Below are 25457 nucleotides of genomic sequence, written 5' to 3'. Positions count from 1 at the left end.
TGTCCGCTGCTCACCGGGTGCAATCCACTTCCCCAGGCACCCGGGGGGGCAGGCCGCTCTGCCGATCACGCCTTCCCTTAATTTGAGTGTTGGCTGCTCTGCCTGCATTTTCTAAACAAAGGGGTGCCTGGTTTAAATCCCTGGTCCTCCAGGCTAAATACTATAGGAACAAACAAAAGTGGACCAATAGGATAGGGAATGGGAAATCTGATACATTTATCTTTTTAAATATATCAATAAATGTCACACTTTGAATTCAAATTACTTTTATTTTCATACACAAATATATGTCAATTCGTAAAACATGTATCAAAACAATTAATTCAAAATTCGACACACATTCAATCCTACCATCCATTCAATATCACTTACTTAAAAAACATACATATCACACCTATCTCTTTGACCACTTGGTCAACAATGTATATTTCGAGGGGATTGGGTCCTCCGACGTATTCCATATCTATGACATGTAATCACCACAGCTGTGCTGCTTCGGAAACTTTCCTCGGCGTCTGCGTCCTGCGTCGATGACGTCGATGCGCCGTCGTCGAGGACCTCCTCCGACGTCCGACGTCATCCGATGTGACAAGTAGGACGCACGACGCCCGTAGCCTCAGTTCCGTTTTTTCCGCGAACGTGTTGCTTCGTGAATCTCGGTTCTTCGAACCTGTTCGTTTTGTGAAAATCCTTCGTGTGAAGATGCCTTCTACTTCGTCTTCGACCCCGCGTCCGGGTTTCAAGAAGTGCGGGGAGTGTGGGTCCAAGATGTCGGTGACGGACTCGCACGACGCCTGCCTCTGGTGCCTCGGGGAGGCCCACGACACGGATGACTGTATCGACTGCCAGTCGCTCACGTCCAAAGCCTTACGCGAACGTAAGAAGAAGTTGTCGGTAGGTCGGGTGTCCAAGCCCAGGAAGTCGAAGTCTGCGGGGCTTTCGACGGATGATTCAAGGGGTGACTCTCCGCGTCATCGTCGGAAGTCTCGAGGGTCTCCTTCTAGGAGTCGGTCCCGCCACTCCTCAGCCTCTTCGAGGCATACTCGGAAGCGCCGACACTGGTCGTCTTCCAGGTCCTCTTCGGAGGACTCTGCCCGGCACGTCGCTTACCCCACCAGCCGTGCGACGCCAGAGGAATGGGCTTCCTTCGGGAAGAAAATGCTGGCGATTCTTGAGTGGCAGGGTACTAAGCCGTCCGCGCCCCCGAGTGGGGTCGGTCGTGAGAGGTCGAGAGACACCGCTCGCAAGAGTGGTCGGCACGAGTCACGGGAGAGGTCCCGTTCGGATAAGGAGACTCGTTCTCGACGTACCTGTTCCAGGTCCCGGTCCTCGACGCGTTCGTGACCGTGTGCACCTGTGAGGTCTTCGATGAAGACATCGACGTCTGAGGCGTCGAGGGCGTCGGCAGGCTTTCTCGAGGCTCCGGCTCCGAGGAAGTCGTCGAGGCCGTCGACGCTCAGGTCGTCGAGGGACACGCTCGGGGCTCCGGCCTCGAGGGCTGTGTCGACGCCGCCGATGCTGGAGGCGCTGCATCTGACGTCGACGCCGATTTCCGATCCTCTCGGCGCCGATGCCGGTTCTCTCGACGCCGGCGCCGATTCGCTTGACGCCATCGACGCCTTTCGTGTCGGAGGTACCCCGTGGCACGGGAGGACCCCCTAGGAAGGCTCTGGTTAAGAGCAAGCACTCTCGGGTGCCTTCTTTTCGCCACCTGGACTATATTTCAGAGGCGGATGAGGATTCTGATGGCCTGGTTCCTAGTCAGGTTCCAGATGAAATTGTCTCGGGCCATAGTCAGTTTGACGATTTGAGACAGTCACTGCATGATGCCAGTGGACTGGACACCTCTCCGGAGGTGGAGTTTTGTAGGCCTGAGCCTGGCTCTCATGCCGATTCCTCATACCGGCGCCTTATGGCTAGGGTTTCTGAGTACTTGGGATGGTCTGCTCCCCCAGGGGAGTTTGTGCAGGATGATCTGACGGACATCCTTGATGTTGGTCCCCCAACTGATCCGGTACTGCCGTTCCATATGGCTTTACAGAGAAGGGTGGCGGCGGCTTGGACTGCTGCGGAGAGTCTCCCGGGGGTGGGCAGATCCTTGTCGCGAAAATACCGTCCAGCCAGTAGCGACCCCTCCTACTTGACCAGGCACCCCACTCCGGAGAGTTTGGTGGTGCAGGCGGCCACGGCCCCGGCAAAGCAGGCGTCGTAGCCTACCATCCCTCCTGATAGGGACGACAAATGTTTTGATGGCTGGGCGAAGAAAGTGTTTTCTTCTGGTGGTATGGCGCTTCAGGCGGCCAACTCCATTTGTGCCTTGTCTCGTTTCACACACACTGTGGAACTGCGTTGCGTTAGCGGCTGAACATATTCCCGAAGGGGACGAACGGGATGGTTTCCTTGCTATGGTCCAGGATGGTAAGGATGCCATGTGTGAGTCCGTTCAGTCGGGTTTGGACTTAGCTGAATGCGTCAGTAGGTCCATGGCGGCGAGCACCGTGATACGCAGGTTTGCGTGGTTGCGGAAGTTGGGGTTTGCCCCTGATGTACAGTCTCGGCTCCTCAACATGCCCTTTGACAGTGAACACCTTTTTGGCAGCAAGGCTGACGAGAGCCTTGAGAGGTTGCAGACCTCGAAAGCTGCAGCAAAGTCGTTGGGCGCTGCAGTTCACCAACCTCCGCCTTTTCGTCCTAGGGGACAGCAGTGGAGGGGTGGTTCCTTTCGCTATTTCTCGTCCTTCAGTAAAGCGAGAGGAGCTGGCAGTCAAAGAGGCCAACGCAGGGGTACCAGAGGTGGACGACAGGGTACCCGTGGTGCCAAGGCCGCTCGGGCAGTTGCCTCTTTGCCCTCAGGTAACGCCGCGGCCGCTCCCACTCAGTCATGAGGCCATGTCCCATGGTTCGCCGGTTGGGGGAAGGCTGGCGCAGCATCTTGTAGAGTGGCATGCCATTACTTCAGATGTGTGGGTTCTGGAGATCATAACCCACGGCTACTGTCTTCCCTTTCGGCACAGGCCTCGCGACAATCCACCGGGGAACCTCTTTGCAGAGTCCCGATCCGCTCCTTGCGCAGGAAATTCAAGCCCTGCTGGAGAAAGGCGCCATAGAACTGGTGCCTGTAGCGGAGAGGAACAAGGGATGGTATTCCCCTTATTTTTTGATTTCGAAGAAAGACGGGGGATTGAGACCCATCATGGACTTGCGCGGTTTGAACAAACTCCTCAGGAAGGACAAGTTCAAGATGGTTACTCTCTCTCAAGTCCTCCAGGCCCTTCAGCTTCAGGACTGGTTGGTGTCACTCGACCTCAAGGAGGCTTACTTCCATGTGCCGATCCATCCCAAGCACAAGAAGTACCTGAGGTTCGCGGTTGGCGACTCGCACTTTCAGTTTCGTGTCCTGCCGTTCGGATTGACCTCCGCCCGAGGGTTTTCACCAAGCTCATGGTGGTGGTGGCAGCGCATCTCAGGCAAGGGGGGATTCACGTCTACCCCTACCTGGACGATTGGTTGATCAGGGGGAGCTCTCCCGAGCAAGTCCTGGATCATCTGTCCGTCACCTGCCACTCCCTTCACAGGCTGGGCTTCTCCCTCAATTTAAAGAAGTCCCATTTGACGCCAACACAGCGGCTCCAGTACATCGGAGCAGGGCTCGACACTTCCCTGGGGCAGTGTTTTCCTCCCCAGGTGAGGGCTCTTCACATTCAGCAGATGGTGCACAAGTTTCAGCATGCCCAGACGCTCCCAGCGTTCGAGTTCTTGAGGTTGCTCGGCCTCATGGCATCCTGAATTCTTCTGGTGCCAGAGGCTCGCCTGCGGATGAGATCTTTGCAGTGGGCGCTCAAGACGCAATGGTCGCAGTCCTCCGGCAGGATGTCGGACCCGGTCCAGGTGCCGCCCTCGGTCGCCCCGGACCTTCTGTGGTGGGCCGTCGAAGGCAACTTGATGAAGGGGGCTCCATTTTGGCTTCCCTGGCCGGAGGTGACGATCGTGACGGATGCATCCCTCACGGGTTGGGGAGCTCATGCCAACGGGCTGACAGTCAGCGGTAGTTGGTCTCCGTCGGAGTCCAGACTCCATATCAATCTGTTGGAGCTGAGGGCCGTCAGGCTAGCCCTGAAGGCTTTTCTGCCGACTGTGCGAGGAAAGAGTGTCCTGATCCTGACGGACAACACAGTGGCCATGCACTACCTCAACAAAAAGGGGGAGGCAGGGTCACTTCCTCTGTGCAGGGAGGCGATGCAGCTCGAGTTCTGGGCCATCCAGCAGGAAGTTTCGATCTCGGCAGTTCATCTGGCCGGAGACGAAAACGTGACGGCGGACGCTCTGAGCAGGCAGAGCACGATCTCTCACGAGTGGGAGTTGGCTCAGGAGATTCTCCTGGAGATCTTCGCCCTTTGGGGGACCCCTCAAGTGGATCTCTTCGCCTCCAGTGTCAACCGGAAGTGCGAAAGGTTTTGCTCGCGGGAATTTCCTCCAAAAGGAGCCTTAGGAGACGCGTTCGTGGTGGAGTGGTCGTTCCCGTTGCTGTACGCGTTTCCTCCAGTCCCCGTCATCCCGCAAGTGCTGTGGAGGTTACGGAAGTTCGGTTCCCGGATGATCCTCATTGCTCCGCCGTGGGCTCGGAGGACGTGGTACCCGGACCTTCTCGACTTGTCCATCTGCCCTCCGCATCGTCTTCCCTACCGAGACGATCTGCTCTCACGGGAGGGGGGTCATGGTCTCCATCCAGAGGTCGGATCCCTCAACCTTCACGCTTGGCTTCTGAAAGGTTGAGGTATAGGGATTGGGACCTCCCTGAGGACGTGATGGAGGTGTTGCTTTCGGCCCGAAGGCCAGCAACAAAGTCTCTGTACCGTTGCCGTTGGCGTAAGTTCTGCGACTGGTGCAGAGTTCATAATGTGGATCCTTTTGCATGTGACATCCCCATGGTTCTGTCCTTTTTACTTTCTTTGGCCCACAGGGGCTTGCAAGTGGGTACCATTAAAGGTTACCTGGCGGCGCTGTCCATCTTCAAGCGCTCGTCTGAAGAGTGTTCTTACTTTAAAATCCCTTTAATTTCACAGTTTCTGAAAGGGCTCACTAATGTGTTCCCTCCGTCACCTTTCCTGGTGCCCGGTTGGGATTTAAACCTTGTTCTTAAGTTTCTTATGGGTGCTCCGTTTGAGCCTTTACATTCTTGCCCTTTGAGGCTGTTAACTCTGAAAACTGTGTTTTTAGTTGCGGTTACTTCCGCTCGCAGAGTGAGTGAGTTACAGGCACTTTCAGTTAAGCCACCCTTCACTGTATTTCACAAGGACAGGGTTGTCCTTAGAGTTCGTCCTTCTTTTCTTCCGAAGGTAGTGTCGGAATTTCATTTGGCCCAGAAGGTTGTTCTTCCGGCATTCTATCCTCCTCCGCATCCTGGTAAGGAAGAGGAGAGGCTCCATAGGCTTGATCCTAGGAGAGCTTTAAGCTTTTATGTTTCACGCATGTCCCGGGTCAGAGTGGAGGATCAACTCTTTATTGGTTACGCTGGAAAGCGTTTGGGGCAAGCTGTGACGAAACAGACTTTGTCTCGCTGGATTATTTTAGCCATCTCGGAGTGTTACCGCTTGGCGGGTAAGGACCCACTGGCTGGCTTGCGAGCCCATTCTACCAGGGGTGTGGCTGCATCTACTGCCCTGCAGAGGGGTGTTCCTATTCGCAACATCTGTGATGCAGCCACCTGGGCTTCAGTACATACATTTGTACGTCACTATTCCCTCGATTCCATCCGAGCACAGGATCTGGCCTTTAGCAAGGCGGTCCTCTGCTCTGCTATTTGATTGGCTATTCTAAATTTTGATTCTAAATTCTTTCCCTCCTCCTTGCTCTGGTACTGCTTTGGGAGTCTGTCATAGATATGGAATACGTCGGAGGACCCAATCCCCTCGAAGAACAAGTTACTTTCTTACCTGGTAACGTTCTTTCGATGGGATGGTCCGACGACGTATTCCATATCGCTCCCGCCCTGCCTTCCCCGCTGCAGAATTTCTTTTGCGATTGCAGCTTACGTTCCGCAAGGCTTTGTGTCTGACTGGCAGTTGACTAGTGTCACACGTTCTGGGGGAAAAAACTACAACTGAGGCTACGGGCGTCGTGCGTCCTACTTGTCACATCGGATGACGTCGGAGGAGGTCCTCGACGACGGAGCATCGACGTCATCGACGCAGGACGCAGACGCCGAGGAAAGTTTCCGAAGCAGCACAGCTGTGGTGATTACATGTCATAGATATGGAATACGTCGTCGGACCATCCCATCGAAAGAACGTTACCAGGTAAGAAAGTAACTTGTTCTTCTGCACTGTGAACTGCCCTCCACCAGATTCTCAGATGGTTCTATCTGTGTACAGTCATTTACACAGATATAGCTGTCTACACGTGTTTCGGTTGTCTGTTTGGACTTCAACACATTCGTCCACTGAATAATGCAACCTTCATCGGGACCACAATCGGGAATTCAATAATTCCCATTTAACCAAGTAGGGTGAGTAACATCACCTAAAAAATACAATAAAAACCATTAGCAATCTAAAGGTTTTGACCATTCCATCTTGTTTATCTGTTACTGTAAATGTAAATGAACATGATTCTAACAAGTAATCATTAGATCACCATTTCTAAATGTTGTTTCCTTACATTCCAGAAATGCTGATATTTGGATTAATCCTATCCACACCTTTGTGTGGGAATCAGAAAATCTAACCACACCCCAAGAATGCGAAAAAACACAAGGTCAACCTCTTTAGTTAGTTTTTAAATTTTACATTATAGATTAGTGAAATACTTACTCAAAAACATAAAATAAAATGTTTCTGGTCTCACTTTGTAATTAGAACGTGTCGTTAGTTCGTTGAGAGGGGTTTTTCATTCCCCAATTAGTTTCCTGTAATATTTACATCGATCTTCTGGTACACCAGTTCATCATATCATAGTTAGTATCCTATAATAAAGGGAATGTGTATTATTATAGTATGTATCCCGATGCACCTGGTGGTGATCAACAACCTTGGTGCAGCCAGATACTTACATCTGCATCAATCCTCGTAGGCACGTATTCTTAGTCATCTGGTAAAGTCCAAAATATAGTTAAAGCTTCCCAGACGTTTCTTCAATGTAGCTTGGCATCTATAGTCTCCCTGTAGCGACATAACATTAAGGTGTCATCAACTCTAGCAATCTCCTCAGACTGCAGTTTCGAAAAACATCCCCTTATAATGCCATCTTTTTATAACCGTATTTGTCACTCCCTGCTGGGTTTCCTTTGTTACTATCCACCCCAATCGATCTATAGATTCTCAGTATTCCTGAGGCAATTCAGCGGCCTCTCTTTACATCTGGATATGTGAATTAGACTGAAAACTCGGAAGATTACTTTCTGTGTAATATAACAACTGCGGGGGAATATGACACGGGCTGTAGTTACATTCTCTGTCTCATTAAATTCTCTTCTAGATTCTTGTTACACTCGCACAAAAATCTCTGGTGATTCAATCGTTTGTTTATTAACACTAAAGCCACCACAGCGGGGTCACATCATCTCAAGATGTTCTTACGTCTTGAGATGATGTACTGATTGAATTCCCCATTGGGGTCCTGATGAAGGTTGCATTATCAAGTGGATGAATGTGTTGAAGTCCAAACAGACAACCGAAACTCGTGTAAACAGCTATATCTGTGTAATTGACTGTACACAGATGGAACCATCTGAGAATCTGGTGGAGGGCAGTTCACAGTGCAAAAATATACATTGTTGACCAAGTGGTCAAAGAGATAGGTGTGATATGTACGTTTTTTAAGAAAGTAATATTGAATGGATGGTAGGATTGAATGCGTGTGAGTCGAATTTTGAATAAATTGTTTTGATACATGTTTTACGAATTGACATTTTATATTTGTGTACGAAAATAAAAGTAATTTGAATTCAAGATACATGTATAAAGATGTGCCATTCCCTATCGTATTGGTCCACTTTTGTTTGCTCTGCCTGCAGGCTCGATGAGTACGTTGGAATCCTCAGAGCCTGGCAGCTTTACATGCGTTACTGGGTCTCCAGCTCCCATTTTTTGCTTTCCTGGTTGCCCCTGAGGTAAGCTCGGCGAGAGGGGGGCGGTCACCACAGCTCCTTGGGGGCCATATGTCGGGGACTCAATACACTTTTCGGTCACAATGGAGAGAGCCAGACGCAGAGGAGCTACCACATCTCTGCGCCCCCTGGAAGCCGACCCAAGCTTAACCTTTTCAATGACCATTAATAAGTCACTGGGACCTACGCCCCCTTCCTGGAAGCAATCAGTGGTGATTCAGATATTTAAGAAGGGGTACAGCAGTGACCCTATGAATTACCTACCGATATTGACCTTTAAGATATGCTAGAACAACGTATGTTACGCCAGGAACCGCTGGTAGTTGCAATTCCTTTTTCGTGCTACACAGTGCTAGGGAAGAGGGACTGTGCTCTGAGAAATATTGGGACTCTTGCTTGACCTAGCTAAAATTCCCAGAGGGTTAGGCTAGTGCAAGTGAATGTTGACACTCCCTTTGTGCCATGGCTGCCATGGCTGCCATGATTTTAGTTTGTTGTGAGCTAGTTAAATAACTTCTTCTACAGGTCCAGCGTTAAGAAGTTGTCCAACAATCCAAATGGTGCTATTTCTCTACTTATTTATATGTGCTTGTTCAGAAGCTGTACCTACCTTTGTTTAGAAAGTGTAGAATGGCCTGACCATTTTGACTGGTTTGAATAATTTCTGTTCTAGAATTGGCAGTTTGCAAAAGGTAAATTTTTTTATTTTTATTTTTTATTTTTTTATTTTCCACAATATATTTTTCATTATTGTATGGATAATTGTCTATTGTATCTCTTTGTTACATTGATTTCTTCTGTTAATATTTAATAAATTGGTTTAAAATATAATTGCAAAAAGATTGAACACCTATTTTAATCTCTACAAGGTTCCTTTTTCTCAGCACTTCACATAAGGTAGTTTGTTTCTAGTGCTTTTTGATGTGCAAGTGGTGGCTGATATCTCTATTTTTTTTTTTTTGGTTTCCGGTGGCCTTAAAGTGTATACCAGTAGCACATTTTGCTGGAGCTTTGTGTAAACGCTGAAATTCCCAGGTTGTACATTATGGGTGTAGAATTTGAAGGCAATAGCTTTTCTGCATGGAAAGGAACTAGTACATGGTTTCAAAGGCTTTTTCAGAAACACAGTATTCTCCACACATTAATTGTGTAATGGTTAAAAGTAATGAGTAGAGACCACCAGGGGGCATGGAGGAAGATGGCCACGTGAGTGGAGAGCTCCCGTAAGGCTGATAAAAGAAGTATAATTTAGACCCCCGACGGGTGAAAGGATGACACTGGGAAGGTGTCTTAGGTCGAGGAGAGGTAAACTGCAAGCCCTGACGCGCTGGGGGAACTGTAATTGCGGCGGGACGAGGCACATCCCTGGTAGGAGCGGAGAGGTGGCTGCAGACCAGCCGCCTTCTGAACGTGGCGATCCACAGCCACACCCTACAATGAGGCGGAGAGAGCTGGGAGCGAGTGGGGACCTGGAGAGGTTGGAGCGCACTGAGATAATAGCGCAGCCCCCTAGCTCCCCCCTCTCATCAAGCAACGGAGAATAAACTAGGGGCACCGGCACCGTTAAACTGCGGCCAAGGAATGAAGCGGGAGTGAGTTGCGGCAGGGAAGGCTGTCTCTCCCCTCGGCCCTCCCACCCACAGCACAGTGAATCGGAACACGCCGGTAAGGCGCCCGGCGAGATGGAGAGCTGCTGCAGGGAAGCTCCTGAAGGTGGGGGCCTGCGGAGAGATGTGACACATTCAGTGCTGCAACAATGCAGCAGCAACAAATCCACCACCAACAGCAGGCTCCCTCTCCCCCTGATACAAAGAGGAAGACAGTGGACCTGTGAGGCACACCCCACCACATCAAGTCAAAGGGTGTTGGGAGCACTGGCACTGTTACACAGCGAATGAGAATTCGAACAGGAGAGAGACCCTCCCACCCCAGCACAACGCACAGAACGGAGAAGGCCTGAGGAGGGATCTGCTAGAGCCAGGGGAGGCAGAGACCCCCAGCCCTGGATGGACAGCAAAGAGGGCCGCCAAGCCTGGAAAGAGAGACGGGGGGGGGAAAGGGAACCCCTAAGGGTGCGCGATTCAACAAACATCGCAGGTAAAGACACAGATGACACAGCCCCAAGTGAAGCCCCCGAGTAGCAAACACACAGCCCAGGGGAGAGAGGGGACTCACAAGCTCGCCAGGCCCGCAGCTGAGGGGAGCAGAACCACATAGAGGGGTACCACCCTAGAAGCCAAGATGCTGGGAGAAGCCGGGGCCACAGAACAATTAGGGCCCTGGGAGGCCTACACCAGGACATCCACACAGTGCTCACATAGGTGCGTGCCTTCAGGCGGAGGTCCACGGCTCGATGGGGGTCATCACAGAAAGAGTTAAGAAGATGGAGGACAGAGTCGAAGCACTAGAGCACACCCAAAGGGTGGCAGACATAATAGACGTGGAGGTGGACATGAGACTCAAGGAACTGGAGCGCAAGGAAAGGGAGACCAGGCACAAGGTGGATGATATGGAAAACAGGGAACGGAGGAATAACCTGCGCATCTGGGGACTCACAGGCAAGGACACGGAAACACCACAAGATCTGTAAAAGTCCCTGCAGCGAATGCTGCGCCAGCTATTGGGGGCCACGGAGGAGAAGGAGCTCACTATTATAGGGACAAAGAGGAAACCCTCAAAGGCAAGGGAGAAGTGTACTATAGATTGGGAAGGAGCCCATGTGACAATCTATCAAGACCTATCAATGTACACCCTAGACCAATGCAGTAAATGCAGACCCTTAACAAAATGGCTCCAAGAGAAGGGTGTGAGATATCGTTGGCGCTTTCCCTTTGCCCTGGCGTTTGAGTTTAAGGAGAAAGATTGTTTTGCACTGCGGAGAGGAAGCAGATAACCTCCTTTAAAGAACTGCAAAGTGAGGAAACACAGCCAGAAAGGGAGAGCCAACGTCAATTAAGAGAGCATTCGCCCACCCCAAGGAACGCCTGAAAGATGGGAGCTCGACACGGACCAGATAGCCGAGGACCTGGCATTCACTGCCTCCAAGATGAACAGAAACAGGAGAAAAACAACGCGGGGCGGTGGTGATGCACAAGGATATGTTACCCTACATGTTTCAGTACCCATTGGGGTAGAGGCGGTGTGGCCTATCGCTAGCCTCCATATACCCTGGTGACCTGGAGAGATCCAGGTGTTTCTATCTGGTTGGGCTATATACCTTGAATGTTTATGGTTTAGTTTGCGGTTTTCCGTTGTGGGTTAGGAAGGGCAAACAGGGAGGGGGGACACAGGGAAGGGGGGGGGACACTAGCACACACAGGGAAGGGGCAGTGGGGTTCCAGGATGGGGAGGGAGCTCCAGACACAAGAAAACACCCTAGACAAGGGTATGGTTGCTATCAAGGTGGCAACCCTTAATCTCAAGGGACTTAACTCTCCAAACAAAAGGTCATTGACCTACAATATGTTCTTCAACCTCCTACTGTCCATCCTGTTTCTACAGCAAATGCACTTTAAGCAGGGGATGGAACGGCCACTGAGGAAGGGAATGGTGAAACAGATATTTTGGGCCTCCAACAAAGAACATAAAAAAGAAGGGAGGGGGGGGGATCATGCTGGCGAGATTTTTTCACATGAAAGAGCTCCAGGTTAAGAGGGGATTTAGAGGGAGATTTCTGGCGCTCAAGGATCGGATGGATTGGGGTCATGTTCACACTAGCCACGATATACGCACCCAACTCGGGTCAACTCCCCTTCTTGAGAAAGGTCTTTGCAGTGCTGGAGGAATGGGGAGAGGGACACATGCTGGTGGGGGTGGGGGGCTTCAACCAAGTAACCGTTCCAAGGTTGAACTGGTGGTCAGCGAGAGGGGGAACAAACAAATAGGGAAAGAGAACAGGGATTTCGCCGACCTCCTGGAAGACCACTTCTAGGTAGATGTATGGAGGGCCTCCCACTCCCAAGCTGGAAGCAAAGATAGTAGTACTTCCGAAACCTGCTAAGGACCCCACCTACTGCCAAGCATACAACCCATATCATTCCTTAATGTCGATGCTAAGCTCTTCACACGGGTGCTAGCAACAGGGTTGGAAAGGTATCTCCTAAAGTTGATCCATCCCGACCTGACAGGCTTTATCAGAAACAGGCAAGGAGCAGATAACCTTTGAAAAACCCTACATATACTTACCAGATTGGCCAGAGAACATGGAGCACTAATATTATCACTCGATACTAAAAAGGCTTTTGATCAGGTGAGCTGCTCATTTTTGCAGGGGGTCCTGGCAGAGGTGGGAATGGGAGAGAGGTGGGCGAGCTGGGTATCAGCCCTGTACTGGAGTCCCTGGGCTAGGGTGGTAGTGAATGGGGGGGTGGGGCGGAGTCACAGCCTTTCAGGCTAGGAAGGGGTACAAGACAGGGGTGCCCTCTGTCCCCGCTCCTATATGCCTTGGTGATGGAAGCGTGGGCAATGGAATGTCAGGGCACAGAGCAACATTCGAGGGGTCAGGGTGGGGGATGTAGAATATAAACTCTGCCTTTTTGCAAACGATGCGCTTTTATACATCTCCCTTCCGACTTTGCTTGAAAGGTTGGAAGTGTATGGGCAACTATATGTGTTCAAGGTAAACCGTAGCAAATCAGTGGCACACTCGATTGGGCCGGAGAGGGACCAGAATGGAGCCTACATGAGGAGGTTGGGTTTCAATGTCGGGGGCGAAGGATTCCGCTACTTAGGAGTTGAAATCCTGAGGGACCTCAGCAACCTGTTCGACAAAAACTATCCCCCCCCTATGGAAAAAAGTCAAGAGAGACCTACAACACTGGTCCAAGCTTAACCTTTCATGGATGGCTAGACTCAATTGTTTGAAGATGACAGTCCTCCCCAAATTTCTATTTTTGTTGCAGATACTCCCAGTAATAGAACCTACACACTTTATAGATACAATCAAACGAAGACTCCTGAAATTTCTGTGGGCAAGCAAAAGACCAAGAATAGCGTGTAGAGTACTCACAATGGCAAATCAAGAGGGGGGTTGGGTTCCCAGACCTAGAGGTCTATTATAAAGCGGACCAGCTATGCATACTAATAGATCACTTAGTCGCAATCAGAGAAGCAATGGGTGGCCATGGACTATTCGATCTTTGACCCAGTCTCCCTGGGGGAATGGTTATGGGTGCCCCAGAGAGAGATCTCTCTGAAGATCCTGCAACATCGCATCCTAGAGGTGCTATGGTCGATCTGTAAAGAAGGGAATAACATGAGGTGGATCACGACATGGCCCTCCACGCTGAGTTGCATCTTGGCCCCCCTGTGAGAAATCTGATAGCGGAACCCCTGCAGTTTCAGAAATGGTCTAAGGCGGATCTGAGTAGAGCGGGGCAGATGTGGGACAAAGGGGAGTTCTTACCTATGGCGAAATTAGAAGACCTTCTGCGGGTTGGCCGACTCTCTCCATTCCACTATCTGCAGTTGAAGGGAGCTCTCAATGATACACAATGGGGAAACAACCTGCATAGAGATCTCACCCCTTTTGAATTAGCACTGATACAAAATAGAGACACAAAGGCTGCATAGCGTGCCTGTATAAGGTACTGCAGAGGGCAGAACCTTTCCAAGGCACGGTGGCTAGGCAAAGATGGGCAAAAGACCTGCAAAGAGAAGTAACAGACGATCTGTGGCTAACCATGCGTAGAAGGGTTACACAATCCTCTGCATCCCCCCAGTATAGAATGCAAGCAATTAAGATTATTCACCGCTGGCACCACCCTCCGGTCCCTTTGGCTTAGATGTACTTGGGCGCAGACTCCCGGTGCTGGAGATGCCAGCACCCTGGCGCCGATTACTACCATATGTGGTGGGGATGTACCCATATACAGATCTACTAGGGGCAGGTCCTCTCATGGATCAGGGGGATTGATGGGATTTCAAGAGGACTATCACCATGGGGCCTCCTGTTTGGGGTATGGGATACAAATGAAGGGGAAGACCAAGGAAACCACATGACCTGCACCATGATGGTGGCGGGCAGATGTTACGTGGCACTATTTTGGAAGCGAGACAAAGTCCCCACAGAGGTGGAATGACTGAGGAAAGTCAGAGGAATATACGAAATGGAATAAATGACACATATTCTTAATGAATCCAGGAATAAGATTGGAGAAATATGGTTACCCTTTTTCATGAAATATGCTAACTAACTGAAGTAAAGAAATGACCCAAAGCGTAAGTGGTAATGTCCAGACACTGCCTCAAACCTCACATGATTGTGTTTTGTGTGCTGTGTGCTAGACAGGGGGGAGTAGGGGAGGGGGAGAGTAAAGGGAGAGGGTTAAATGCATACAGGGGGGGACAATTAGGGGTGTTTATGTACCTTTTTAAAACTCTTCATTTTTGCTAATACGCTGTCCAATGCTATGTTACAAAATGCCAATAAAATCTGATTTTCAAAAAAAAGTTTTGAGTAATCAACATTGTGCAATACAAAGATGAGTCAAATTTATCAATTAAGATTTCGGGCCAGGGATGGGGCCGGAGTAGCCCGACATAGTATGAATATTCTAAAATGAGATTTCTAGTTGCTAAGGGAAGATGGAACAAGGGAGACATTTGTCCAAGTGCAGGGAGAAAAACAGGACGGAGCCCATTCAAGTGGAGTGCTATTTTAGGTAAACAGTAGGGAGACCAGTAATGTGGTAGCAAAGTAGAATTATAACCTGCTCCAGCCCCCCAACACCCCCATTTCCAATATATTCTGGGAGGATGGAAGAAACAAATAAAGGTCTATATTCATCTTCCCGCCCTTACTCCCCCTCCCCCCACGCACCCCAACGAAACTGATTTGGAATTCATTCTAATAACATAAAATCATTTGAGAAGTGAGCGTAGTCTCTGACTGTCGAAGGTGGCACAAACTGTCTGATTTGTTGGAAGCTGCAAACTCTTGAGGAGGTGTTTGTACATTGGCTAGAGAGATCTTGCTTACTTCGGCATCAGAGTCCTTTATCTAAGGGCTGTGGGAGCTATGTTATGAAGTGCCAAGTAATTGAGACCACACCTAATTTACATGACAACCATTAGAATAGTCTAACATGATTTTACTGGTTCCATCATGGGTACTGGGTAGGGAGTTGGACTTGTACTGTGGAAAACAGATATGCATTCCTCTTTTTGTAGCAATTGATTGTCATACCTCAGTAAAGGAGTCCAGTGTTTCATGACTTAGAAGAGAATGTATGAGACACTAACAACAATACATTTATTCTCCCTATTACTGGCCTTGTACTTTGTTGTCAGTCTTTTTTGTAATTTAACCTCTAATGTATAAATCATCTTCTTTGGTCTTGCTCTGTCCTTTAATGTGTTTGATTCACATTGAATATTCTGCAGTCTTCACAACGTTTGCCCCATGTTGTATTCCTTACTCTGTCTCTTTCTATACACTGTTTTTGTCATATCTCCTTGCCTAGCTCTGTTTTCATGGATTTTATATATACATCAATTGTTCCTTGGTTTGTTCCTATAATTTCAACACTTTTGTTATGTACTTCGCCTATTTCTTGGCCTTTCTCTAGCCTTTCACCTCTTCTTTATACGTTTGCTGTACTCTTCCTTGCCTCAGATCTATATTTTCATCTCTTAAAAACGTTCAGTAGTCATTGACCTTGCTATTTTCTGTCCCCTCTAGTTATGTTACTTTGGCGCTGGTTTGTCCCATCTCTAGCCTTTCACTTACTTTATGTACATTCAATCTTCATTGATCTGGGTCTGATTTAATAGAGGTTGGGCTTTCCTTTACTTGGCTCTGTCTCTTCACTTATTTATGTGCTTTGGGACTTCTTTGGTCTGGTTCTATCCTTTCAGCTACTGTATGTGTTAAGTCGCACTTATGTTGGCTCTGTCAGACCACTCCCTATGTGTTGGGTTTTCATCTGGCTGTACCATCTCCTTTATATTTGCAGTCTTTCTTGATATGGCTGTAAACTGCCATTTTCTTTGTATATTTTAGGTTTTCCATGGTTTTACCTTTTTCGTATATGTTAGGTCTTTATTGATCTAACGTGGTCGTGCCACCATTTGCCCATGTTGACTCAGACTCTGCCATTTTACGACTTCCAAAATGTTAGTTCTCGCAAGGCATGGCTGTCTAGCAACCAACTACACATTTGCGCACATTACAACAGTACAGTGGCAGTGCTTGCACAAACAGAGGTACCTTCTTCGCTTGTCAACCATTTTCTAGAGATATTAAGCCTTTATCTTGCCTTGCCCTCTTGCCAGTCATAGGCGTGTACTGGCCCATCAAAATCAGATGTTGATTTCTACTGTGTTTTCTTATCCTTTAACCTCGAAATATTAGTTTGTGCTCTGGACTTTGTCTATAACATTGTTTTTGTATGTTGGGTCTTCTCTGATCTGTGTGTATACTTTTTGCCAGTGTATAGACTTTGGTTCTCCTTTGCGAACGGAGTATAAACCTGGTGTCCATTTTGCATTCCTCACAATTGTGCTGTCAAATCCACTGCTTTCCCTGGTTGAGATTCATAGGTTAATACTTGATTTTTGTTCCTTGCAACCCCCCATCTACAACATACATGTCTTCCATCAGGAGTACTCAAATCCACTTATTTCTTTTTTTGGAAGTTTATTTTCTGATTTTTAAGTAATTTATTTGTTGTTTTTCTTTTTATCCCACAGGATTCAGTTCACCTCTGCAGAGCTCTTTGAGCAACCCGTCCCTGCAGTCATCACTTAGTCATCCTAACCTACAGTCTTCGCTCAACAGCCAGTCCCTGCGGTCCTCGCTTAGTAATCCATCCCTGCAGTCCTCGCTCAGCAGCACCTCGATGCAGTCCTCTTTGAGCAATCACTCCCTCCTCCTGTCCTCTGCCAGCAACCCCTCGCTTTCTTCCTCCATCAGCAACCCTTCCCTTGGCAGTCCATCCATGCAGACTTCACCCAGCAACCCCAGCCTGTCGTCCAGCTTCAGCAACTCTTCCTACTCTCCCATGGCCAACCCGCCGATAAGCACCTCTCCCCGGCGAAGAGTCCCTCTTAGTCCCCTTATCCTTCCATTGGGGGGAGACTCCAGACGACAGCACTCTAAGCAGTTTTCACCAACAGTGCCCCCTACATTGTCTTCCATCACGCAGGTATGCATGAACCACACTTGTCCTTCTCATTGGTTTTCACAATTTATTATTTGACTTTTTATTTGAATCTGCAGCCATTTAAACCTCATTTCATTAAGTTGATTGTTTGAGAATGAAAGTATGTGGGGACGTGGGAGTGTAGTCCATTCTCATGGTACCCATGGGTTAGTCGAATTAACTCTGCTTCTTCAGCTGACCTAGAAAAATGCCAACTTGTGTTTCTAGCTATTGTGCCCAGGGTATTTGTAAGTAATCCAAAAATCTTCTGCTTTGTCTTCAAGCAAATGGTTGCACAGTGCCGTCCAAGATGGATAGTGTTTGACACATTGTCTGAATTTCCCTGCTCTTTTTTATGATAGTCTTAAATATATACTGTTTTATATTTGTATTATTTTTTATTCTGTATTTATTTGTGAACCTATTTTGTGTGTATTTGTCTGTTATTGAACTGTGAAACTGTTATTTGTACTCGATAAATATATTTCTGAGGCTTCTGGAATCTGCTTAGATCACATGCTATGCATAGGCTGACATCTAGTGGAAGCTGCAGAGTATGAATAGTTTTTTTCGAAACTCAAAAAGGGACATTGACAGGGCGTGCCAGTAATATTATCCCTAGTGTGACGTCCACTGTACCCATGGTCCTTCACGCGTCGAGGTCCCTCAGATTGTTTTTTTCCGCCATCATCGTCGGACACTATAACTTGGAGTTCCGTTTCGGCTAATGCCATTAATTAATAATGTTATTAGAGCCAGTACTCTTTCTATCCTTTATATTACAGACCTTCGACGAACATCTTCCATGGTGTGCAAAGGACGAACGTTGTTAGACAGAGAACTTGACTCAACGACACCCCTTTAGGCCTTGAAAGGTCATACCGAGCCTCGGTCCAGAAGGTAGGGAGAGTGGGGGTGGGCATTTCTTAGGCCACTAAGAGAATGCATATTCCCCTTTCCCTCTCTGTTTTCGCCTAGCTGCACTTCCATCCAATTATGGAAAACACACCATTTAAATGTTGCAACAAAAAGTTCCCCTGGAAAGACCAGCACCAGGTGTGCAACCTGTCTCCAGAAGGACCATGACAAGGGCCAATGTAGAGCTTATCAGCTCTTCAAACCAAAGACCCTAAAGGACCGAAAGACCAAACGTTAGGCCCACCACGCCATGCAGGCCGAGGCCGCCATGGACATGGAGGGTGCATCCAGCGACGGCAGAATCAGCGTCTTTTAAGATGACGAAGGCAATAGGGTACCTACTGATTCCCATGTGCTAGCCTCCAACCCCATCTGACAGGTTGGCGGCACTGTTACAGGGTCGACACCTGGCGGCAATAGCACACACAAGTCAGCCCGCACAAAGCACATACCCAAAGGCCGAGAGTCGACTACAACATCGTCTGCACGGCCGCACACAGTGTCGAGGGGTAGGTCCACTAGTTCCCTGTCCTCTGGGCACTCGAGACCATGATCGCTGCACGACAGGCCCCCAAAGTCAAAAGACAGGGTCGACACGGACGCCGTGTCCAATACAGCAGCCGAACGTTGGAAGATGCAGCTTCGGACCTCCCATCCGCCGAAATTCGACACTCCTCACATCAAAATCAGCAAAAAGCACCAAGACATTGAAAATAGCCCATGTGGTGTAAAAGCATGTCCCAGAGACTCTCCTTAAAGGGAGAAATTCCAAAAAACACTCTTCAAAAAGTCACCATTCTCATAGGGAGAAGATAAGTAACCCACATAAGGAGAAAGAGTGTTTCCCAAGGTGAGGATACTATAGCAGCAGCCATGAAAAACAAGGGGCAGCCTACTCCAATAATACCACACACTCCTGTGACCATACCAGGTTCCTCTCAATGGACCTCTGAAGATATTGATCGAGTGATGAGACGCATTACATTAATGGCGAATTTCTTTGAGAAAAATTCCCAGGCTATGCAAAGCTTACAAAACACACCACCATCTAGTGGCGCCACATCTTCACAACCCCCAGCAAAAAGGCCACGTCCAGACACCCTTCTAGTTACCCCTCAACAAGACCCAGTCCAAATTGATCTCTCAGATCCAAATACAGACTCTGAGGAGATTGAAACCCTAGAGGAGGTGGATCAATACTACGGTGAGGATGAAGAGGATGTTTATAACTTACCCTCTCCCGTTCACCTAGACCCACCGGTGGCAGATAAACCGGTGGACAACCAACTTCAATATAATGATATGCTTATAAAAGCAGCCCAGAATTTCCATATTCAAACCCAGGAAACGCAATTGGACAAGTATTGTGTAGAGGACATTTTGGTGAACAGGAAGGCTGTTACCCAATTTATACCCATTCTTCAGTCTGTTCAAAGAAGAATTCAACCCTCTCTAGAGACTCCTAGCCAAATGTGGACGGTGAACCTGCGAATTGAAAAGATGTTCCGCCCTGCGCCCACAAACCCACTGTACATCAGGGGCCAATTGAAACCAGATTCACTAGTAGTGACCACAACACGGAAAAGGGCAGGAACACCTCTAGCTTCATCGGAAGCACCCCCCAATAAGAAGAGCAAGAAGCTTTATACTCTCGGGAGGAAGGTGGCCACCTCAGCGGCTTTTCAAACAAGGATTGCCAACAATACCACTTTATTGGCAAGTTACAACTGCCACAAGTGGGAGGAAATTGCAACCTTAATGGCCTCAGCTCCAGAACCTCTAAAGTCGTAACTGTCCCTCGCAGTAGCAGAAGGAAAGGCGGTGTCGAACTGCATCTTGAATGCCGCAGATAATGCAGGTAGAATCATCGCAGAAGGGACACTCCTAAAACGCCATGCATGGCTTCGTCAGTTAGGATTTAAATTGGAAACGCAGGCAACGCTCCTCAACATGCCAATCAAACAGAATGTCCTGTTCGGCAAAGCAGTTGAGGATGCGTTAAAGTCTGCTAAAGAAGAGTATGAAAATGGTAAATAATTAGGCCAGTTCACTAATAAACCACCATGTCAAAAAGGCGGAAACATTTTTCGGCGCTTTTGAGGACAAAACCCGCAGAGGGGTTCCGGATATAGCCAAAATCAAACCTCATCCTGGGGTTCCAATCAAGGACAAGCCTCTCAGGGCTTCCAAAGGGGCCATCGTAGATCTCACAGCCAGGGGAGGTACTCCACTTCGAATCAATGATCACCTGCTTCAGGTCCCCTCCCATGCCTCTCCAGTAGGAGGGCGTATAACACACTTCACCCTTGCATGGGAAGGGATCACCTTGGACAAGTGGGTGTTATCACCCGTGGCGGGCGGTTATTGCATGGAGTTACTGCAGTGACCCTCAAACCACCCCGCGCCAGAAATCCACCACAACAGAGGAGCAACACATCCTTCTAGAAGAGGTTTCAATGCTGCTGCTCAAATACGCCATCGAAATCGTCCCAGCGAACAAGGTAAACAAGGGTATTTATTCAACCTACAATGCGCCCAGTATTAGACCTGCGCCCTGCAAAGACCTATGTAAAGCCACAGATATTCTGCATGACAACGCTACAAGAAGTAATCCAACTGCTAAAGCGGAGGTTCTATATGGCAACCTTGGATATGAAAGATGGCTATTTTTATATTTCAATGTTCCCAGCACATAGAAGATTCTTGCGTTTCAAGCTAGAAAACCAGCACTACCAATTCAAAGTGCTACCTTTCAGAATAGCATCCGCTCCAAGGGTATTCACCAAGGTACTGGCAGTGGTGGCAGCGCATCTGCGCAGGGAGTCAATCCCAGTGCACCCTTACCTGGACGACTGGCTGATCACAGGGGAGTCGCCCCAAATTTGCAGGCAAAATACACAAAGACCAATAAACCTTCTTTTTCCAATTGGGCTTCTGAATAAACGAGAAGAAATCAAGCCTTGTACCAAACAAAACCAAACAGTTCCTAGGAGCTGTCATAAACACCGAAGAAGGGCTAGTCTTTCCATCAAAGGAAATAGTCCAAAACATGCTACTGCAAATACCTCTGTGTCAAGCCAGTCACCAGATAAGCGTACGCAAAGCTATGCGTTTGCTTGGCATTATGGCATCTTGCATTTACCTGGTCCCACACGCACGCTTGCGCGTGCACCCAATGCAGGAGTAGTTGATGAAACAGTGGTCCCAGGCAAGCGGTCAGTGGTACGAGCTAGTGGTCGTTTCGCCAACACTAGTACAAGCCCTTCGCTGGCGGACAAAGGAGAATCTGTTAAAGGGAAAACCCTTCCACGATGTGGCGGTGCATGCAGTAGTTACAACAGGCGCGTCACTCTCCGGGTGGGGAGCACGTCACCTTCATCTCACAGCACATGGTCTGTGGACTCGCATCACTGCACAGAACCATATCAACAACCTGCTGGAACTCTTAGCGGTATTCAAGGCGCTTCAAGCATTCGAAGCACAGCTGACAAATCAGTCGGCACAGATCCTAACCGACAGCACCACTGCAATGTTCTACATCAACAAGCAGTGGGGCACGCATTTTCCAAATCTGTCCAAACTAGCACAGAAAATATGGAAATGGACACTCAAACAGGGATGTTCCTAACTTCCTAACATGTTCCAGGGGAACTCAACACCCTGACGGACTCACTAAGCAGAGATCCCCTACCAAAGAACACGAATGGCGACTCAACACAAGCGTCGTAGATCACATCTTCTCACAGTGGGGTTACCCCACGCTAGACTTGTTCGCTACTAGAGAAAACAATCAATGCCCAGACTTCGCGTCCAGGTTTCACCAACCAGAATTCAAGGGGAACGCGGAATGGATGAGTTGGTCAGGGAACTGTGCCTACGCTTTTCCCCCAACTCCTCTAATGAACAGGGTGGTGAACAAGATTCACAGAGATCCCATGTCGTTCATCCTAGTTGCTCCGATGTGGGCAAGACAACCATGGTATCCACATCTGCTCAAACTGGCAATGTGCAATTCCATCAAACTCCTGTGCCAGACCAATTTTCTGACCCAGCACGGGTGAATAACATTAAACTCTCAACCTCACTCAATGAAATTGGCAGCGTGGCACCTGAAGTCATAGAATTTGGACATCTAAACCTACCACAAAGGTGTATGGATATCCTCAAGGAGGCACGTAAACCAAACACTGTTAGATCGACAAGTGTAAGCGATTTGTAATTTGGTGCCAGTCTAAAAAAATAAACCCCATAGAATGTACTCCAACCCAAATTCTTCAGTGTATGCTCCACTTGCTAGACTCGGGGTTAGTATTTAACTCTATAAAGGTTCACCTTTTGGCTTTATCAGCTTACACCACCTCTCATAAGAAAGTATTGTGGTGGAAGGTTCCCGTCATTAAGGGATTTATGGAGGGAGTACACCCTCCTATTTCAAACCCACCGCCAGGCTGGGATCTCAATGTAGTACTTGCAAAGCTCATGGGACCTCCCTTTGATCCTATATATGTGAGGTGTTTAAGTCAAGTCTTAAACACCTCACATATAAAAACTGCCTTCTTGGTGGCTATTACATCCATAAGAAGAGTTAGTTAACTTCAAGCATTGTCAGTGCAAGACCCATTCTTTGTCATCCACAAGGACAAACTGGTTTTAAGAACAACCCCTAGGTTTTCACCTAAATTAATTTCCAAATTTCACGTAAACCAGTCCATTGAGCTACAAGGTCTTCTTTCAGAACCCAACAAGCTCAGCTGAGAGAAAACTCCATAGACTAGGTGTAAGGAGGGCGGTCCTTTACTATTTATTTTTATTTTTTGTATTTGTAAAGCGCACTACAGCCCACAGGCATCAAGGCGCTGTTGCAAGATGCCTTAGTTACAAGAATAAATGGACATGCTCATTGGTTACAAGGAGCATGCTTTGCGCAAAGTTTTACACACAAACAGAAGCAGGTTTAAATTACATGGGTGCTTGTTTACCAAAGGGGCGATGAACACAGTTGGCCGATGGGCTGGGTTATCCAAACAGCCATGTTTTAATGGCTTTCCCGAAAGCTGTGTGTGAATCAATTCTTCTTAGGTGAGTTGGTAGGGCGGTCCATTGACAAGCAGCAATAAATGGGAAGCTTGAATCTCCTGCGCATGCTCTCAAGGTTTTAGGAACAGTGACCATGTTGGAATAGGCAGCTCTTGTAGGTTTATCTGAATGGGATTTAACCAAACCCTGGGAGAGATAGCTCGGAGCTGTGTTGTTGAGACACTTGTGAGTGATGGCGAGGGGTTTGAAGGTTATGCGCTCCTTAATGGGGAGCCAATGGACTAGTCTTCTGGTTGCAGATATGTGTTCCTTCTTTGAGATGCCACTGGCCACCCGGAGAGCATTGTTCTGAATGGTTTGAGGTTTTTTGATGTTTTTTGCAGCAGTGCCAACTAGGGCGTTACAATAGTCTAATCTGGAGCCGATTATTGCCCTGGCAATGGTGAGGCAGTTCTGTTTGGACAAAAGGGGCCTGGCTCTGTTGATCAACTTTGAGTGGATCGCATTTACTTGTCTGCTCATGGTGAGGTTGGAGTCTAGGAAGACCCCAAGGGTTGTTACTGCCTGAGAAACTGGAATATTCGTGTTATCAATGGTGAAGGCCTTGTAGTTCTCGTTTAGTTTTTTTTAAGGTAGCCGGTGAGCCAATGAGAAGCAATTCTGTTTTCTCCCCATTACGGCATAGCCAGTTTTCTGCCATCCAGGTTTGAACTTTGGTGTATATGGAGTTTAGGTTTTCATTGTCATAGGGCCTCATTCCGAGTATGGTGGTAGTCATGGCGCTATTTGCGCCATGACTACCTCCCATACCGGTACCGACTCCGACTTGGTTCAATGGGGACTTTCCGGTGTAGTCCGACCTTTGCGAGACCGTTAAGTCCACATTGAAAAAGCCATTCCCCATTCCCATTTGAGCCCCAATAGGGCAGGACCTATTAACGGTACCCCAATTTGCGGCACCGTTATTAGCACTGAAGTCCCTTAACGGGTCCCGTCCATAACGCCTGGTCAGACCAGGCGTTAAAGGATGGACCCGCTAAGGGACCTGGGAATAGGGCGCAAAGGGTTTACCGGCACAGGTGTCCTTACCGGTGCCGGTAATCCCTTTGCGCCCAACTCGGAATGAGGCCCTTAGTCTCTTGTGAGGGGGATGAGCACCTGCGTGTCATCCGCATAATTGGTGTATGTTATGCCTAGTTCATCCAGGTATTTGAATAGGGGCTTCATGAAGAGGTTATACAGAGTTGGAGAAATGCAGGAGCCCTGTGGGACCCCACATTTGGTAGTATCTGGGTTGGTGCATGCTTGTTCCAAGAAAACTTTCATGATTCTGCTCTGGAGGAAGGAGGCAATCCATGCTGTAGCATTAGTGGAGAAGTTGGCTGAGGAAGACGGGAGGTAGCAAAGGGTATTGTGGTGCACAAGATCAAATGCCACTGAGAAGTCCAATAGTAGGAGGAGTTCTGGTTTGCCCGCATCCCTTAGGTCATCAATTAGATTATTAAGATCTGCCCCGTGGCCTGGACGGAATCCTGATTGCCATAGACCTAGGAGTTTATTTGCTCCTAGGAACTGTTTGGTTTTGTTTGGTACATGGCTTGATTTCTTCTCGTTTATTCAGAAGCCCAATTGGAAAAGAAGGTTTATTGGTCTTTGTGTATTTTGCCTGCAAATTTGGGGCGACTCCCCTGTGATCAGCCAGTCGTCCAGGTAAGGGTACACTGGGATTGACTCCCTGCGCAGATGCGCTGCCACCACTGCCAGTACCTTGGTGAATACCCTTGGAGCGGATGCTATTCTGAAAGGTAGCACTTTGAATTGGTAGTGCTGGTTTTCTAGCTTGAAACGCAAGAATCTTCTATGTGCTGGGAACATTGAAATATAAAAATAGGCATCTTTCATATCCAAGGTTGCCATATAGAACCTCCGCTTTAGGAGTTGATTTCCAGGAAGTTTTGAACCTGTTGGTAGGCTGCTTTGTCCAAGAAATGTAATGGGAAGGGCACTATAGTAATGGGCTTCTTTGAGGCATGAAGGGACAATGCCAGATGTGAAGGATGCATTGATGAAAGCCGTCAGGAACGGGGCTAGTTTGGATGCACAGTCCTTGATGATCTGTGCTGGGCAAGAGTCCCCTTTACAGTTTGATGGTTTTATTGATTTTAGGAGAGCAATGACCTCTTCTTCATAACCTTCCTGAAAGGAAAAGGACGGGGGTTCGTGGGTGGTTTGATATTGTAGATCAACCATTTGTT

General features: G+C 48.3%; 1 protein-coding gene across 8 annotated transcripts in view; it reads left to right on the top strand.

The window, feature by feature from the left end:
- Positions 1 to 25457, top strand: part of CRTC2 (CREB regulated transcription coactivator 2) — a 1479582-nt gene that overhangs the window by 996807 nt on the left and 457318 nt on the right. For all 8 annotated transcript variants that reach the window (XM_069651423.1, XM_069651414.1, XM_069651405.1 and 5 more), the window contains one exon: positions 16796 to 17250. In XM_069651423.1, the coding sequence (XP_069507524.1) occupies positions 16796 to 17250 (455 nt within the window). The remainder of the gene's footprint in view (positions 1 to 16795; positions 17251 to 25457) is intronic.

This window comes from Ambystoma mexicanum, chromosome 1p, assembly GCF_040938575.1.
Source record: "Ambystoma mexicanum isolate Mex_15411 chromosome 1p, UKY_AmexF1_1, whole genome shotgun sequence".
NCBI lineage: Eukaryota > Metazoa > Chordata > Amphibia > Caudata > Ambystomatidae > Ambystoma > Ambystoma mexicanum.
This window is presented reverse-complemented; position numbering and strand designations above follow the sequence as displayed.